General features: G+C 42.2%; 1 protein-coding gene across 7 annotated transcripts in view; it reads left to right on the plus strand.

Annotated features, from left to right (window-relative positions):
- SOAT1 (sterol O-acyltransferase 1) overlaps positions 1-18727 on the plus strand; it is a 30756-nt gene extending 12029 nt beyond the window's left edge. For all 7 annotated transcript variants that reach the window (XM_074597739.1, XM_074597738.1, XM_074597742.1 and 4 more), the window contains exons 4-16: positions 4839-4987; positions 5082-5141; positions 5554-5661; positions 7359-7641; positions 8767-8845; positions 9481-9562; positions 10271-10316; positions 11461-11590; positions 11998-12095; positions 12607-12705; positions 13298-13433; positions 14147-14292; positions 15133-18727. In XM_074597739.1, the coding sequence (XP_074453840.1) occupies positions 4839-4987; positions 5082-5141; positions 5554-5661; positions 7359-7641; positions 8767-8845; positions 9481-9562; positions 10271-10316; positions 11461-11590; positions 11998-12095; positions 12607-12705; positions 13298-13433; positions 14147-14292; positions 15133-15189 (1473 nt within the window). In that variant the 3' untranslated portion in view covers positions 15190-18727. The remainder of the gene's footprint in view (positions 1-4838; positions 4988-5081; positions 5142-5553; positions 5662-7358; positions 7642-8766; positions 8846-9480; positions 9563-10270; positions 10317-11460; positions 11591-11997; positions 12096-12606; positions 12706-13297; positions 13434-14146; positions 14293-15132) is intronic.
- The last annotated feature ends 751 nt before the right edge of the window (positions 18728-19478 follow it).

Consider the following 19478-nt stretch of genomic DNA (forward strand, 5'->3'; position numbering starts at 1 on the left):
TGGTCCCACTCTTTTTGTTAGTAAGCAATAACCTCAAAGAAATAGCACTGGGTGTTTCTAACATCGCCTCCGTCTGTGTGAGCTGCCATTGTCTTAGCTTATGTTGAGGTGATTTATGCCCAAATTAAATGAAGTTAGCTAACAACGAGCTGCACCCTCCTTGTTAACCATTGTTTTGTAGCATGCATTTTCTTCAGGGCAAATCGTCCTGCACTCTTGCTTCATTTTATTGCAGAGAATTCTATGGTAAAGATGAAGTAATCTAATTGTGCCACCCTTATATGAACTATTAGCGAATGGATACTTACAAGACAGAGAAAAATATCTTGCATGTTTGAGATGTTTTCCTATTTAAAAGTCTTTTTTTCACCTCTATAGATAGTATGTAATTTATAACAGATATAATAAAAGTGTATTTAACTGTCTTCTGCGAAGGGTGTACTGCTTTTTGTGCTGGAACTCCTAAAATTCAACACGTTAGAGGGATAGTCAGCTCTGAATTTTATTTCGTACATTGTCTACTCTGAACAATTCTTACTGAGGACATGGTAGAGCAAGCCTCATATCTTTTCTCCGCAAACAAAACAGCCACTGCAAATTACTATATTGTAGATGCTCGCAGGAGAAAGCTTTGAATGTTAAGCATGTGTAGATTTGCAAGTTCCAGGGAACACTATTTGATTGCAAGGGGGAGACTTGATCTTGGATTTATTTCTTCAGGAATGTCTTGTTTCTGATTTATTTTTTTTTCCTGGCCGCTAGCTTTGAGACATGCTAGTTCGTAGACAAAGTGATTTCTTATCTGCAAAGAGAATTGAAGAAGGCCAGCAGTGGCACTTTAATTACTGAAGCTTCTCCCAAAAGAGGGGGAGTTAAGGTTTTAAATCCTAGGCTAAGCAGCTTACAAATTTGTTTAAGGTTCCTCAAAGCTACAATAATAGCTGTAAGGCTAAGTAAAAACCTCCATCTCCTGCAAAATTCCTGAGAATTCCTGGAGTGCCTGGCCCTTTTTTTGTCTAGACAGATGTTTGACTTCTGAAAAGTGCTGGTCACTGAGAACTCCCACTGATTTAAAGGGGATTTGTAGGTGCTAGGTGTTGTTTGAAGTAGAATGCCTTCATGCATCTACAGTCCAGCCTGAAAATCTAGTCCTTTGTTCTGAGTTGAGAATGGTGTGTTCTGTCACTTGGTCGGGGCTGGATGTCATTATGTTTCAGTGACTAAAGTCACTAAATCTGTTAGAATGAGTAAAATGCTGGGGAACTTCTGCAGCTTTCTCTTTGTAAGTAAGCTACAGGGTCACTTCCGTCAACTTTCTGACTTCCCGTTACTGGCCAGCTTCTGGCTGGCATAGCATTTTTTTCATACTTGCCCCCCTTTCTCTTCTTTGTAACGATCTGACTCTTTTGTTTAAAACTTAATGGTGGCAGCTGAGTGACCTGCCCAGGACTTCAAGCATACTTTAGGAAACTTTTGGTTCAGTGCTCTCTGGAGGAAGCTACAACAAGGCCATCCATGTGTATCCGTGCCCTGTCATAGTGAGGACTGGCGGGAGGTGCATTCTCTTAAGTTTTATTTCTTTGGTGACTGAGTGGAATGCACTTGGCTTACTGAGCACTTGCAGTTACCCTGGCAATTCCTCAAGTAGATGTCCCTCTGAATGGCAGTAGTAATAGTTGATAATATAGCACGATATGTTGTGAAGTAGTTTTGTTGTACAGAATTACAATTACTGTAAGGTCTATGCTCTGGTTATATTGTATTTTATTTAGTCCAACAAGACCTCACACCCTGCTCTTAAGATCCAAACACACGCATATGTTGATGTCAGCCCTGAAGGATTGTATTAGGAGGAGGCAAACTCAACAGAGTGCTGACTGTAAAGGGAAGAGGTAGTTTAAGGAAGTAATTTCTGTTAAACTTTTGCTGAGAAGAGATTGGGCTGAAAAGAAGGGGAGAGTTTTTAAATAAAATGACAGGTTTTGCTAGGAATGGATAGTGCTTTGTTTGGCATGGAAATTTGAGCGCTCCAAAAGGAGCAGAAATTTCTATTTGACTTTTTTGGTAGTGGTATGTGCATGCATGCTGTAAAAGCAGGCTGTGCCAGAGAGCACTGGTGTCTTCTGTTACAGGTTGTAGTTCCAAAGTACTCAATTAACTTTTTTCTCCTGTTTTTAAAGGAACAAATCCACGTCTCTGCAAGAGACAGTCTTCTCTGAAAAGTGATATCTAAGGGCAGCCAGCTGTTATGAGCTGGTGTTTCATTAAGCAGTGGTGAAGCTTGTTTATTCAATGCTGGCAGCTTGCCAAATGGGGGAAAAATGTTTTTATTACGTTAAATATTAATCTGCTCCCTTTGCCTACTGCAGCTTCTGTTTCAAGAGGTCTCTCTGGATCTGACCACTGAATTCTGTGTGGTCTTGACTTCAGGGTCTTCTAGGTTTGTGTGGTCTCATTTCAGATGATCTTATATTTCCTGCCAGAGAGTTAAATTTGCTTGCTGCTGTCACATTAGACAATAGCATTTTGTAAGAATGCATCTTCTGTTAATATATTTTGTTAGGTAAAATCTTTGCTTCTAGAGAGGACTTTTTATCTTTCCAGATCTTGTGCCTATTCCTTTTTAGCAAAAACAATGCTGCTCTAGCTTTCTTTAGCACTGAAACATAAATACCTACTGATAAATGAGCTCAAGTGTCAAAAATGCTTTTTTGAGGAAGCATCATTTTTGCGCGCAACTTCCAGGCTCTTTCTTTCCCTCCTTGAAAATGGATTTCTTGATTTTTGTTACTTTTCAACCTTAAAAAGGTAGGGAATTCCTACTAAAAGTAGGGAAGCAGTTGGGAATTCTGAAGGTGATCAGGGAAAGACGTGTTTCTTAAGCAGCTGATCAGTAGGAAGACTAGATGAAATTATATGTAGTTATCATATAGGAAGGCTTGGGCCTTGGATCTGCGGGCAAACTCGAAAAATCCCAGGCAAAAGGATGGTCAGACAAATGTTGCCAACAGACACTTGCATAAAAAAGCAAAACACAGTGTGCAATTAGATTTGAAATAACTTCTCGAAAACCGCCTGTCTCCTGTGCTGAAGATGATGGCTATCTGGCAGAGCATTCTAGAAAGGCTTATGGTTCAGGCACTCAGGCATTAGCTTTCAGCCATGTTTCATCACTAGGCTCAAGTATTGGGAAAACCATTTGGCGTCTGGAGGACTGGACATTGAGGAGTTAAATTTTCAGAAGTCTTAAAACCACTGTCTTCCAAAGTGCCAGAGATCTTAGGATCTTTAGATTCCCAAAGTTCTCACTGAAATACAGTGAACTCATGTTGACTCTTTCTTTCCTTAAGGAATTAATTTTGCCTGCTTTTTTTCTAGTCATAAGAATAATGCTTATGCCACTGTGCAAATCTCAGGATCCTCTCTCCGTATAAAGAGTAAGAGAATTTGCACCACAACAAAGACCTGTAGCACTTTCTGCAGAAATAAGTAACTTTGAACACTTTATTTTTCAGTTTCTTCTAAATGCATATAGTTTTAAAAACTCTGCCTGGGGTGTGGGAGATCAGGTCTTTGAAGGCTCATGTTATGAACCTAAAAAGCAGATCCAACTATACTGCAGACAGGAAAATACAGGAATGAGTTACACCTGCCTGCTAGCCTTCAAGCAGGACAAAAGGGATACAAAAAACATCTTAGCATTTTACAGTCTGCTGTTTGAAGATGAATTCTAGTTCTTGTCTGGATAACTTATTATTGGGAGGGTTAAGTAACGCGTTCCTTTCTAGAAAAGAAATTCTTTATCAGGTGAAGCAAGCAGTCTTTGACAAGGGTTTACCCACAGCTGATTATCTCCTCCTTTTTTTTTTTTTGGCACTGTATCAGTGCATTTTTCCAAAAAGATAGTAGAGAGGGGTATGTTTATCAATAGTTTTTCATGCACCCTTAGAAGTCAAAGTCTCTAGTAAACCAGATGCTCCAGCAGTGGCCTTTGTCTAATCAAATAAGAGAAGGAAAAATAGGAATAGGCTAAAAATGCTGCAACTTTGTCACAACTGTCTGTAATAGAGAAGATAGCCTGTATAAAGCTGCCTGAAGAAAAGGGAGGACAGGAGATTCAAATGGGATATTTAATCCCCTGAATTCTTGAACTTCAGTCTTGCTACCTACCAGTTCTGTCCCTGTCACTGCTCAGTCTTAATACTTAGTGATTTTGCCCTGTTTTGTTGCTTTAGTCAAAATTTTCTATGCATTCTTTAGTTTTAGTGGTACAAGGAAGTTTTCATTCAAACAGTAGTAGCAGTGGAAGGGTAAATTCGGTCCTTCTTCCTGCACTTATGTCGTTGAGATCACCTCTGCATTAATGCAAGAGAACAGCAGTGGTGATTGCTTAGCCATAAGCATGAAAAGGTCCATTTTTCCCTCAATAACACTAGGTAGGCTAAAAAGTAAATCATCTTGTACTTGCTTTGTATGCTAAGGATGTAACTGGTTAAAATTGGGAAATGTTTTCTGGGGCGTATTTATTGAGTTTAGCTCGGCCTTCTTGACACCACAAAATATGTGAAATACCCTCCACTCTCAGAGATAGATATGTATATCTAATGAAGATCTGTGTTGCATCTGATTGAGAAGACAAGTCCTCTGGCCTGAGATGTATGAACAGGTTGGGATAAGCCCCTGATCTTGTCCAAGTTGGCTCCAACTGTTGGCAGATGGTACAGGAATGTTGTCTTGATGCCTTGCTCTGCCCTCCTCTGGGATAAAAAGGAATATAAATATTTTATGAAAATGTATCCAGAGAGTTAAACAACTTTCTGCTCTGTTTTTGCTGTCAGCAATTGAAGCCAGCTTTCATGAAGGAAGTGGACAGTCACTTCACGGAATTTGTGAACAGTTTGGTGGCAAAATCAGCCCTCCTGGATTCCTCGTCTTCAGCCTCCCTCTTCCCAGCTTCCTGCTCAGAGAAGGAACTGCACAAAGCCAAGTAAGTCAGTTTTAAGGTGTTCCTATAGCAAGGTTATGTTTCCTGGAAGCCTTATTTCCTTTCTTGTCTCTCGTGTTCTCCTCTTTGTTTACAGGACCTTGAGGGCCCCTCCAGAACATGGGAAGTTCTTTACTGCCAGGAGATCCCTTTTGGAGTGAGTAACCAAAGTATACGTTTTCCATTAAATTAAATGAAAATACCCTGGCTAGCAAACTAACTAGCCTTCTCCCTACCACCACCCACGGTCTTCTGTTCAAACCTCTGTGGACTAATCCGTTTAAGCTTCTCTATTGCTTTCTAAAACATCTCTGCTGCAGCTTGCAGGCTTCCCAAATGTAAATGTTCATTACAGTCCTCTCAGTACCGCTAAGATAATGGCTAATTGTCCTTTGTGGATAAACTGAGGAAGTGTCTGTGTAGACTGGCACTCAAAACTGTGTGTTACCTTCAGTCAGAATTGGGATGGCAGTGATGTCATCCTTACCGTGGAACACTTTGAAAGCTAACATGCTGGAGGTGTGATGTGCTGTGCAAATGGTCTGATAGCATTTGAATCTCTCCCGTAGTGAGCTGTTTGAAGTGAGTCACATCAGGACGATCTACCACATGTTCATCGCCCTTCTCATTGTCTTCATCCTCAGCACACTTTTAGTAGACTTCATTGATGAAGGAAGGTAAGAATGCTTTGGGAAGACAGGGACCAGGGCTGGGAAATCCTCTCTTCCAAAGCACGGGAGGTACATGAAACCGCAGAATGGTGCAGAAAGGAGGAGAAATACTTCCTTGGGATGTTGTTGGAAGTATGTCAACTTGACATACTTAAAATATATGTCGGAACTCCTGTTGAGGGGATATGGTAATTTCAAATCAGGTAGCTAGATGTTAAGAAAATCCTACAGATTGGTGTATTCCATGAGAATTATGACCAACACATTTGGGCTTAACGTGTTTAGTTCATCACAAGGCAGTAGCTTTCAGCTGCCTGCGTTGCTTGAAGGAGGACTGTGTTTAGAAAAACTTAAATAGTTCAGCAGTCCTTTCTGTTTAAAAATGACAGTTCTGGAACGCTGTACTTGTGCTTAAATAAAAATAGAACTTTTTGTTTTTCCTGGGGAAAAATCTCAAGGATATTGGCACAGCCTCTGTTAATATCGTGCTTTGCAGGTAGCTAGTTGTGAATAAGATTGAGAAAGACTGCTTTCCTCACACTTGCTTGTTGCTTTAAATAGTATCTTTTTGGCAAGCTGTATCCCATGTACACAAGTAGGATTACATGTTTATCTCGCTGATTATCTGATCTTCAGTTTACAAAACTAGACCTGTATCTTGATTGGAATCATTATCCCTCTTGTCTAAGTATAAGAACAGGCTCGTGCTCTATTGAATATTGTTTAGCTGATCTGAACTTGATAGTGTATGGACATTGGGGGAAATAGGTATTTACCTCCAAAATCAACTAATAGGGCTGTATTCTCTGATTACCTTAAAAAAAAAAAAAAAAAATCATTGTTATGTTCTCAGATCTGATAATTTGTATCCAGTTTGCAACTGAGCCTCCACATGAGAACAAATAAATTGTTTTGGTGTACTCTGTACTACCTTCTCCTCTGACCTTGGTTTAAAAGAGCTGCTTATGGATAGGACTAAGTTCTGGTGATTTTGAAAGCCAGTAAGGTTGAACATCATTTTACTTATGTCCTTATGTTTTAAGTTTGATTAATGAAATAAAGTACCTGGTGCGCACCATGTGTGCGTATTTGAACTGCCAGTCTAATGACCTTTAGCCTTTAGGGTGACCTGTAAACTGAATCCACGTGGAATGCTCACAGTTTTCACAAAGCAGCATTAAATTAGGTTTGAGTGCTAGATGTTAAAATATCTCATGCCTATAGAGATGGGGAAAAAGCCTCTTTAGGCGGTAAACTCCTGGGAAGAACTGATTCTTAATGTAATAGTGATGATGTCTTGGGAGTGTTTCCCAAAAGCTCTTTTGGACCCTGGTTCAGCAGTGGATCCTTTAGTCACATGCTTGTTCTTAGCGGGGATGAGCTTGAGCCTACTCTTAAAGCACATGCTGATCTTAAAGATGTGCTTAAGCTGTCTGGGATTTGAAGGTAAGCTGTGCCTGACAGCATTGATGGCATGAGTCCTTCATCTCTTATTTGCTGATGTGCTTGTGGGTGGTCACTTGAATCTGCCGCAGACAGCCCTCTGTTTCTGAGCTGAAAACTGCCACAGTCACTTCTATCTAGACTGTCAAACAATTATGATCTTTGCATATGCTTTGCATTTTGTAGCCACTTAGTGGAATAGAAGTACTTCTAATGAAACAATGGACACTGAATATTGTCTCTTTCTTTGTGCCTTCTAGGCTGGTCCTAGGATTTGATCTCTTGGTCTTTGTTTTTGGAAAGTTCCCAGTTGTCTTCTGTACTTGGCTGTGCATGTTCTGTGCCACCGTTCTCATTCCATACAACCTTTTCATCTGGTGGGCCCAAGGCTACAGCAGTTCCTCCCATCGTAGAATCCACTCTCTCTTCTATGGGGTGTTGTTCATGCTCTTCCAAACAGCTGGGCTTGGACTTGGACCAACCTATATTGCTATAACATATGCCCTACCTCCAGCTTCCCGTTTTATTGTAATACTGGAACAGGTAGGTCCCTACCCGGTGTCTTCAGATATATTGAATCTTGTTTTCAAAATGGAAAGGGTCCTCTTTTTTTTGTTTTTCTAAGGAGTCAAGTGTTGTTTTTATTCATTAAATTAAGCCAGAGCCGTGGATGGAGTTTGTCTTTGACTTACTGACAGACATACAGGCAGCAAGTGTAATGAGAAGTAGATAGCAAATTTCATTTTGAGTTGGAAACCACTTGTTTTTCTTACCCTGTATTTAAGATTTTACTGTGGGTTTTTTCTAAACATACTTCAAGACTGAAATTCCATTTATTTCTAGTTGTTTTGTGAATGCTAAATGCTTAAAACCAATTTTAAGAACCAGTTGTGCTGTAGTTCACAGGGAAGCTGTAACATTCCTCTTTAAAAAAAAAAAAAAAAAAGGCAACTACATAGTCATAGTCAACAAGTGGTTCCTGTTTCCCTTTCTGTTCCTAAGATGCAACTATCTCTGTCTTGTATTCAGAACTTTATTGAAAGTGTAATTTTTTTTTTTTGGCGCAAGCAGGGGAAGAGTGCAAGAGTATGGAGGGCTGATCAGACCATCAGGTTAAAACAAGGGTGGTCAGAGATTAGAGTGTAGGCTTGAAGAATTAAGTTTGGACTGGTCCTTCAGGGACTGTTTATGTGTGGCACCACCTTACTCTAATGTAGTGGTAATTGCTGTAGAACACATCTAACTTTGCTGAGTCAGTTTCAAGATTTTGAAATAGTGGCCTATTGAAATGCATAGAGCTGTTCTATTAATTTATTTTTTTGCATCAATTTTAAGTCAGTGTTAATTGGTTAGTGGCTCACTGGTGTAATTCAGAGTCCTTGCATATGCTGTGGTCTTGTGAGTGTAAATGGGATGTGTTTTGACTCTCCGGAGTTATGATTGTTACTGCATGGTTTCACCTTGCAGTGTTTTAAATTCATGTCAGTTACACATGCTTGTGGGCAGAGGAAGCAGCCCTTTCCTGGTAAAACGGGTAAATTGGAGAGAAACCAAGATGTTGAAGGTGTTGTCTTAAAATGCTTGATGCAGTCTTTATTGGGAACTTAGGAAAGTGAGAGCATTAAACTGATATTCTCTCTATTGGTTGGTTTGGGGTTTTTTTAACAGGTCCGTCTTGTTATGAAGGCTCATTCATTTGTCCGGGAGAATGTGCCCAGAGTCCTGTCCTCTGTGAAGGACAAGTCCAGTGAGTATCTTGCCCTGCTTTTTTTGACAGCAGTGCATAACCATTGCTCCATTGCATTGACCTGCCCTCATGAATTGGAGAGGTAGGATTTGAGTAGGTGCCTTTGGATGGGCAGGTAATGAGGCTCTAGCTTGACCTTTTACATCATAATTTCAGCCTGAACCTTCTCATTTGGTAACAGGCAACAAGCTAGACTGTTCAGGTCGAAGTCATCTCTATGTATTAAGTCTTGCTTCAACAGGACCCCAGTTCAGTGCTCTAGTTGAAATGACAGCAATTGTAGAAGCGCAGAAGCTCTTTCAGCAAGGCATGCCAGAGCTGAACATTAACCCACGTGTTAGTACAGGCCTTATGGCTTCATCTTCCCTAGGAGGAATGGAAATGTGATATCATTAGCAGTGTTAGCAGTGCAGTGCCTGTTAGTCACCCTCACTTGTTAACTGTGCTTCATGGGGGAGCAATTCCATCTGATAAGTCTAGTTTGGTTTATTCTCTGCAAATCCCATATCTTAGTTCCAGACTGATGGTTTTTTTGAGGTGATAAGGGCTGTATGTTGTGAAAGTGTACTGGGGAAACCAAAAACTTCAGTAAGCAGAAAGATTGCAGAGTTTTCTTTTATCTCTTCTTCTTCCAGGCACAGTACCTATTCCTAGAATTTCTCAATACCTGTACTTCCTCTTTGCTCCCACCCTGATCTACAGAGACAACTATCCCAGGTAATGCGAGCAACACCAATAGAACGTTGGTCTAAAAACTGAAGCCAATGTTAAGCATTCCCGAATGTGATCTATTCAATTTATGAATTAGAGCTTTCATAAAGATGTGGTTAAGTCAGTAACCTAGCAAGAGCAAGACTTGGTCATGAAGACTCTAACACTAATAGTATTTTGGATTTACAGTTCTGGTTTTATTTCTGTGGGAGGTGCACTTGAAGTCAAACAAGTTAAGAACTGGCTGCTCAATATCTAGTGACGCTCAGTTCCTGCAGTAGGCTTGTGTTGTTTTATGTGGTGCTAATAAGCAGCTCTGTCTCTTTAGTTTGAGGAGGTAGGCTCAAGCCTTCAAAACTGTGAACTCCCAGACTTTTCTGTACTTTGCTGGGTTGCACTTTGACAGTGTCAAGTCAGCAGTCCTTTAGGTGATTATTGGGCAGATCATCACCTTCTACGTAATTGTATAATGCTGCCCTCCGGATACTTTTCCAATTATGGAATTGCCATGGTTGTCCTGCTGTAGTTGAAATGGAGGAACCAGCAGTTTGGGCAGCAAACATCCATCTCTTGGATGTCAGGAGACTAAGAACTCCAGAATTCAAAAACCAGGTGTTTTTTCAGAGTATAGGTCAGTAAAGTCAGTAACTGAAGGGAGGTTTTTGCTGCTTTGAGGTCCTAATTAGATATAATACCATGCGTTCTTTTTTCTAGGAATCCCATGATAAGATGGGGCTATGTAGCTACCAAGTTTGCACAGGTGAGTAGTGCAGCTTTCTGAAGAATGCCCTTTCAGACATCATCTAAAGTCTGTTGCTAAACAGTTCTCCATTTGGCATTAAATCACTGTTTACTTGGTGTGGGCTTACCAGAAAAGACTAAAGTTTAGTGACTAAAAAAAGAAATGGTGATGTTGCTGCGCTAATGCTTGTGTCAAAGAAAAATAATAAATTCTTGCTTAAATAGGCTGTTAGACTCCACTCCATACAAACAAAAGCTGCATGTGTGTGTGTGGAGTGCAATATCCATGCTCTCGCCCTCTTTCTTTACACTGAAACTGTACTGTAATGCACTGGCACAGCTACCTGCCGGCAGATATTCACATCAATTTTGAATTAATTAGGCCTGGGGTCCAAATACTCCGTGCTTATTTGAGTTCAAGGTTGACCCAATTTTCACATTTGTCTGGATGTGAGCTTCAATTACTTCTTAGGAATGTGATTCCAAGTAATGGCTTCACGTGATTGAAACTTTTACTGTCACACAATGCATTCACAGTTTAAAAAGCAAAAAAAAAAAGGGGGAGGGAAAGCATGAAAAGGCTTTTGGCTGCTTGCTTTTTGGCAAAAGAGTGTGATAAAGCGCACACCTGGCTTAAAGCAGTCAGAGTGTTTAAAGATTTAAAGCAGTGAGTTGCATTTTGACCTCAACTTCCAAAATCCATGGCTCATGGGTTCGTGAGCCAAAGAAGGCCTGGGGTGGTTTGGCCTGGAAACATCTGCTTTGGGATAAAAGAAAAGTAAGCTTTAATATTAAATTTAACTACAGTAAGCATTTTTCAATTATTTCCACCCTTGTCTTGGACATAGATCACAGGGTACTTTTCCCACTTACTTTGGCATTGGCACAAATCTTTTGTCATGACTTCAGAGTTGATAGGACCAGGAGAAATGTACAGCTGCTGTAGTAGAAAAGACAAGTTGATTTTTGCTCCTGGCTGCCAACATGCTACAGAGATGGCTGTGGCTTACTTTCTGCCTGGACCCTTAGGGAAGTTTGGTAGCAGCAATGTGAAATAAATTATTTTGGCTGTTGGCAGCTGCTGTTCCTCTCTTCGAGCTGTCAAGTGGCGATGTGTTAATTGTGTGTTTCTCTTACGGACTTACACTTTTTTTTTGTTCCAGGTGCTTGGTTCACTTTTCTATGCCTACTACATCTTTGTGAGACTCTGCATTCCTCTGTTTCACAACAGTAGTCAAGAAACCTTCAATCTTCGAGGGCTGGTCCTCTGTATCTTCAATTCCATTCTGCCAGGTAAGACGCGGATTCGTGAGTGACTGGATCTTTCTGGAAGAGGCGAAAGGGAGGGGAAATGCTTCATATGAGATGCATTAATGACAGCAAAAACCAGCAGAGGAGCTCTTGTGGGCAGACTTCAGTGTTATGGTGTTAAACTTTAGAGTCAGCAGCACAAAATAAAATCTTGGGTTTGAATTCAACTGTCTTCAGAGTTCTAGGCTCTGTAGTGACCTTGCTGTTTCGCTCTGGGTTAAGCGTGACCTGGTGTGGTGAGAAACGGAAATGCTTTTACTCTTTTGTATAGGTACCACAAAGCTCATCTGTGTCAGTGCCTATAAGAGCAGTCTTGCCTGTGTTACATTTTCACATTTATATCTGAGAAAAAACACTACAAAACCAGTCTGAATCTACCTTGTTTCTAGGTGTGCTGATTCTCTTCCTGGTTTTCTTTGCGTTCCTTCACTGTTGGCTTAACGCATTTGCTGAGATGCTGCGCTTTGCAGATAGGATGTTCTACAAGGTAAGAAGCAGGAGTTATACTTTTTCAAGGAAGCTTTGTAAAGCTTCTAAAACTAATTTTCCTAATGAAAAGGAAAGAAAAAGAAAGAAAAGAAAACTGAAGATTGTTTTACCAAACAAAGCATCCCCAGGGTTTTGCTTGTTTTATGCTGTTAGGACTTAGGTTTGTTGCTGTGCTGTAGAAAGATCTGATTTCTACATGGCAGGCTGAATCATTTTTAAAGTAATGTACCCTGTGCACAAACAGAACTGTTCACTAGACCTATCCAATAGCTCTATTAGCACTCTTTTTATTCTTTTATTATCTCGGCCACTGCAGTTTAGGATAAAACCAAACTTTGATGTATGGATTAGAATGTTGAAAGTGCAATGGAATGCATTATTTCATGGTGTAACTTGTTATCTTAGCTTGGTATTATTCTGATCAATGTTTTTCAACTCGATATTCCAGAAAAGACCTGTAGAATGTTTTATGCTTAGTTAGATTTAGACTCTTTCAACTGTGCTTTCAGGACTGGTGGAACTCTACTTCCTATGCAAACTACTACCGAACCTGGAATGTGGTTGTACATGACTGGCTCTATTACTATGCCTACAGGGACTTCCTTTGGGTGAGTAACAAGCAGATATATTCTTGTTGGTAACTAAACATTTAACCACCAAGCAAGACAGTACATTTGTCAAGATGCAGTGTCACTATCCATTGAGAAGCACAAAAATGTCTTGCCTCAGCTGTTGTAGGTAGCCACTGTATTTTTTAGAGATCTATTGCTCATTTCCAAGTCCTTAATATGCATAAAATGTGGGTCTGAGATGTAAGAGTGTAAGGAGTGACTCAGCAGTTCGAGCTCATGTTGCGCTGTTTTGATGAGCTGTGGCAGGTATTTCACGAGTGGGCTCACCCGGAGTGCTTATGCAGGACACCAGAAACATGCCTGAAGAAAAACACCTAAAATCCAAGCTGGTCTGTAAAGCACTTAGCATTTTACGTATTCCTGGAGAAGGCCCTTCTTAGCTCAGGTTAAAAAAAAAAAAAAAAAAAAAAAAAAAAACCAAACCAAAAAAAATAACAAAACAAAAAAAAAACCAACAACCAAAAGAACCCACAAACAAAACAACGAAAAACCAAAACAATGTTGAAACAAACAAACTAAAACCACAGCAGGATAGCTTATAATACTTTTGTATTATTCTCTCTTACAGTTTTTTGGTAAGAAGTTCAAAGCAGCAGCTATGCTGTCTGTCTTCACAGTATCAGCTGCTGTACATGAATATGTTCTGAGCATCTGCTTCGGCTTCTTCTATCCAGTTCTCTTTTTCCTGTTTATGTGCTTTGGAAGTAAGTTCCTAGGAGATGGTATGTGAGTGGGTTGTGGGGTTTGTGCCTTTTTTTTTATTCAGACAAACCTGCTTTGCTCTTCTGATACAGATGTCAGTTATCCTTTAGGCACTAACACACAAAACTGTCTCTTGTCCAAGAGTTGTAATTGTGGGTCCAAACTGTGTGAATGGATTTTTGCAGCCAAATAGCTCAGCTGTATATGTATACACACGCTGGCTTTGCAAGCTTGGGACTCAGATGAGCAAGGTGGGTGGGGAGGGAGAGCCATACATACATGTACTGCTATTCATGAGACGCTGTACACGTTATCATAGCTCTGTTTCCTTTTTGCGAAGCCTAAGCTGAATTGCCATATGTCAGCATGTTTGAAGTCTTCCTCTTAAGTCATAGTGTAAGACAGGTCTCTAGGCCACCTCTGACAGCATGTCTTGGTCACCAGCATAACACAAACAATATTGATCCCCAAAGGCATATAGCTGGGCCAGCTTGTTGGCAGACTTACTGGAAGTAAGTGTCAGAGTCATCTCATAGTATTGGCTTTGCTGCCAAGCATGATCAGATTTTCTTGCACTATATTGACCTCACAGAGCAGCCTTGTTGCTTCAGAGATTAAGTGAAGGGAGGGAAAGATCCGATGAAATCAGTGGGTCTTTGATTCTTTAATCCTGAGTTTGTTTCTGAACGATGCTTCTTGTTTGACCTTCTCCCAGTGGTCTTCAACTTCATCCTTAATGACCGTCGGAAAGGGCCCATCTGGAACGTGATCATGTGGACTTCCCTCTTCCTGGGCCAAGGTGTCATCATTTGCCTCTATAGCCAGGAGTGGTATGCCCGCCAGTACTGCCCTACGGAAAATGTGAGTGACTGACCTTTCCTGTGGGATCACTGTCCTTTCTTGCTGTAGGGACAGGGTAGATGTTAAATGGTACTAGTCTTTCTGGCAGTGTGCTGTTCATTAGGAGTTACTTAGTCTAGAAACTGTAGAGAATCCAGGAAAGCCTTTTCTAACAAAAGTGCTTGCATTAGTGCTCTTTCTATGCTGATGGTATTCCACTACTTGAAACTTGAGGGTGTTTTTCCCGCATCTCTGAGGACATAAACCACTACTTGAGAGTACGCTAGGCCATTCAGGCTGTGTGAATGGAACTGCAGCATTTGGCCAATGAGGCCAGGAGAAACACTTCTAAGACGCCCACAAAAACTGAGCCTGTCGTTCCTCTCCCAGGCTAGAGTGGGTGGCAGTGAGAATTGGTTGCCTGTAAATGGTCAGTTTGGGGGTTTGTTGGTGTTGCTTTCTGACTTAGAGCTCATTGTCTTGATACCAGATTCTGTACTACGTAAAACTTCTTACTGCCCTAATTAATTTCAGTTTTAACTAAAGGTGTCCTCAGGCAAACTCCATTTTAAGTTTGACTCTCCTCACTTAAGAGTTTGCCACTGTAAATGACCAGCTTCTTGATACAATATGCTACTAGAACCAGCATTTAGCTGATGTGTCAGAACTAGGGGTAAGGTGGATGGCAGGTGAACAGCTGGTTGTGACTGTAGCTACGCTTCTACACAATGCTTCGTGAGGGTGAGAACAGGGTTGCAGGATGTTTGATCTGTCCTGTTAGGGAAGTTTGACTTCAGCCGACCACGCCACACCTAGTGCTGTTTGCCTGTGACTGACACACTGCTTCTCCATGTTTTGCAGCCCACGTTCCTGGACTACCTAAAACCACGCTCATGGTCATGTCATATGAAGATGTAAAAATGCTATGCTCTGGCCATGTCATCATCACAGAAGATGAAAGTCGTCCTCCAAGTACTTGGACCAATGACCTAACTCACAATGGACATTTTCTAAGGGAAGTTGTGCCTCCTGATTATTGGGGAGAAACTGTAACTTTTTTTTTAAACATTACTGAAGCAAACCAGTTGACCTGGATTGCAGCAGGCTTCGTAGGCAGCATTTGCTACATGCTGTCCCACTTTTGAGACGTTTTCCTGCCAGTAAAACATTGAGCTGATGGTAGAGTCTACTGGAATCCTACTCATCCAGGGGTCCCCCAAGTTGCTGCTGGACAGTAGACTGTCTAGTCAGATTTGCTAGTAGATCATTGTTGGCATCCGTCCATCTTCCTTAACCACCCCTTTGAAATTTTTTTTTTTCTCTCCCTTTTGGTAATGGAATATCTACAAAACTTCTCTCTTCTTTGTGATCTTGTCCGCTGCTGTGATGCGGACAAGTGACAGAGCAACAGGATATTTGCCTCCTTGCTCTGAAAATAGCCAGAGTATTCCTGGATGGCTCTGAACTGCGTTCTGTGTATGTTGGCTGCCTACAGATTTAAAATGGGCAGAGGAAGAGGGGATTGTCAGTTTACTCGTGGCTGCATTGGAGAATCAAGTTCAGAGGTAGGGCACAGCGTGTGCAGGCTTATATGACTTTTTACACTGAAAATTCATGGTTTTTTCTGTATTCATTAATTTCCCAACTGACTTAACAGCATTTTTGTTCTCTGAAGGCCTTTGTGACTGGAGGAATAGTTTGGTTTTTTTTTTCTTCTAGCTTTTCCTTTCTCTTGCTCCAGATAATCAATTATTTTTAACACAATTAACGTGTAAAAGAGCTTGTGCTTTAAGATCTGAAATACTATGACCCAACTGTAAGAAAATGCAATCGACTTTACAGGTACATAGTGCATTTTCATCTGAAATGGCTATGTCCAGTTCAACATGCCAGCACGTCTCGGTGCCTCTTAACAATGTGTATTGTAGCAGCTTCTGCCACTGTCGGTGGGAAATGAAGGTTGTCGCGGTGGCTGGAATCAGAGCTGCTTTTTCATCTGCCTGTGTCTGCTCTTATGTCAGTGGGGACTTCAGGTGAAGACCAGGTTCCTAGGTATTGCCCTCTTCTCCCTGAAGAGGTAGGACATCCTCCTGTACACACTGCTAAAGGGAGAAACATTGTGTGATTTTTTTGGTATTTCAATATCTATTAAGTAGGCAGAGTCCCTTCAGTTTCCTCGTTCTGTCAGATGCTAAGCACAAAAGGGAATTTACATGTTATGTGGGGTACGTATCTCTCCAGTTTTACTGGAACTGCAGCTCCTGTTATTGCAGAGAGAGGGTGACCGGATGGAGGTACCTTAACTTTGGTCACAGGGATTTCTGAATTACTCAAATGTTCTTGGCACTTCTCAGTAACAGCTTTTCCTTACTGACCTACAGCCTAGGTGTTGGATACCAGCAGTATTGGGGCTGTTGATGGACTTGTCTCCAAGTCCACTTCAAGCTGTCTTTTGGGCTTCTGTTTTTACTAACCCGAATCAAAAGTAATTTCATGAAAGCTAGGCGATACTTACAGTATTCTAGGTTTTCAGTTTCCTGTCAGAAGGAATCTGGCTCTTCAGAAGGGACATTGTGTCAGGTCAAATTTGCCAAATACAGCGTTTGCATACGTGGCTCTCCTGAAATATTTCCTACTAGAACTTGTTTGTTGAAACAGCTAGGTTAATTTCAGAGGACAGAGTAAATGTATATACTGAAACTTGGCAGTATTAGTATATAAAATCCTGAAAATCAAATGGGTTACTTTCTCCTCATTCAGTTTGATTAAACCTAAAACTTTCACTGTACCTTTTGTGGGAGGAAGGGACAGAACTGCTGGAGCAACTAAGCCTCCTTTTTTAAAAAAACAAACAAAACATCCCACTCTTTGGCCAAACAGCTTTGTCACCTCCTTAATATAGGATGAAATTCAGTCCAGTACTACTTAGTTGTGGTGCTGAAAACACTTACGTACAGCTGTAATTGCACTCAAATAGGGTGTGATGGATTTGGGACTTGATTTGTCTTCCTGCTGCCCGTGTCAGGTCTTGCTACTGTCTCAGTGCTCTCAAAAGGAGATCAAGCCATGGCGCTTTGTGCCAGGTTTTGGCGTCTCCCTTGCAGCTGGCGCTGCCTACTCCTAATAAAGAACATCAGCGTTTACTGTGTCAGCATCCTGAGTGTTTGAAGCCTCAGGGCTGGAGCATCTGGCAAGCAAAAGGCAACCAGAATGGGATGCTCAGCTGTTTCAACTAGTCTTAGTTTTTGACAGGTTGAGGTTTTAAGCCTTGTAGATCAAGGCATCTGGCAACCGTGCTGTTAGGGCATTAACAACTGGGATTGGTTTCAATTGCATGGGTGTTTTTTTTTTTTCTTCAAATTGCTTTTGATTGTGGGCTTATTTTCATTTTTCTCAAGAGTACTGGAGGGGAAATACAAAGTTTTTTGCACATTGCTTGTTCAATTAGAATCAATTGTACCATGTTTATTTGAGTTTCCTTAGGCTGTGAGTGCCAGAGCTAGCAGTATGGCGTTCTGGTCAATAATGAGGACGGATAAAGTTCACAACACGCCCTTTACAAGTTCTTAATAATAGTATATACTGTTTTCTGTGGTTCTTTCCAATGCAAGAATTATGCAGCTTGCTTCCATGGTAACTCCCTCAGTTTTGAGGTGGGAAGCCTCCAGCTTTGGAATGGCATCCAGTACAGCTGCAGCTCCTTGCTCAATAACATCACAAAAATCAGTATTAATATGGTGAAATGTGTCCCGGTTGTCATGCAGGTAACAGTTTGTTCTCAGGAAGACTGAACGTCTGCAGGGTCTTCATGCCTAGTTTGTCCTTTCTGTTGGAATATTTAACTTCCAGCCTTTGAAGGTGGAGCAGTCTGCCTCTGAGCTGCTAACTGTATGCTATCCTGTGACAGCCGTCTGAGTAAGGCGCGTGCTACATGCTGTAGTGGGGAGGAGGGGGAAATCCTGATGTATTTTATTGTGTGTGTGGTCGATGTGACTCAGTCCACCCGCTCAAGGCAAACCGAACTGTTTGTGACTCCCACCTTCTGAATGTAGATGGGCTGGAAGGACGGCGGTCCAGCCTGAGCTGTGAGACAGCCCGCGGGCTCTGCAGCAGCAGGGTTCTGGACCGGCTCCCCACAGTACCTCCGAGCCAGGGTTATGGACCGGCTCCCCACAGCACCTCTGAGCCAGCCGAGTTCAGCCTTGCCTCTTCTCCCCACACTTGTGGCCAGGGCCAAGTAGCCACCACTGCCCCTACGCCTGCGGTGGCTGGGGAGAGGGGCGCAAGCAGAGCTGTGCACGGGCCATGGCCCTGCCACCAGCAGTTCCCTGTACACAACCTGTATCCTGTTCTGTCATGCAGAAGAGCTGTTTATAATCTACTGGATTACAGCAGTTGAAATATATTTTGCTATTAGGGGAGGAAAAAAAAATAAATTGCCTCGGCCTGTTTCTTCTCTGCGGCTCCTGATTTTGGGGGTGGGGTGGGGTGGGTGCAGGGGCCCTGGGTGCGGGGGGGTTCTCCTGGGAAAGGTGGCTGCTGTGGGGAGAAGATGCGGGTCAGAGCCTTGTGGGGCTGGGGAGGAAGGGAGGGCATTGCTGTGTTGTGGGGAGAGCCCTGTGTTTCCATGGTGATGGAGCCACAGAGGAGCTCCAGCAGGTAAGGGCTGGCAGGTATGGGGGGGGTCCCTGGCAGAGCCTCCTCCCAGCTGGGCTGCAAGTCTCCCCCATTCCGAGGGCGGGGAGTGGGGAGGGATGGAGACAGGCCATGCCGTGGCAGGCCCGAGTCTGGAGGCACCAGGCAGGGCCCCTGGCGGGGGGCGTAGGGAGAAACTCTTACGCAAGCCTTTCTTCAGGTCCTAAAGAGCAGCAGGAAGTGTCAGACCTCACCACCAGCTGCGAAGGGTAGTTGGGGTTTCTTAGGCTGCGCATGGGCCATCGCGTCTCTGCTGGCGGAGGGGACATCCTTGGGAGTGCTGGAGGGGAGCACGGGAGAAGAGATGATAGCTCTTGGAACAGACCAGAGTTTCTAACCTCCACCCAATTTTATGCATGTTAAATTGGAGCAACTGCCAAACATGTATCAAGTTGATGATTTCTGCCTTTATTGTGGGCCTGAAAAGGGTTTGTGTGCCAAGAACTTAATGTGCTCTTCTCCAGCTGTGTGCCACGTGCTCTAAAGTCCAGCCTTCGCCGTGTCCTTAAACC

The sequence above is a fragment of the Larus michahellis genome, chromosome 8 (genome assembly GCF_964199755.1).
Source record: "Larus michahellis chromosome 8, bLarMic1.1, whole genome shotgun sequence".
Classification (NCBI taxonomy): Eukaryota; Metazoa; Chordata; class Aves; order Charadriiformes; family Laridae; genus Larus; species Larus michahellis.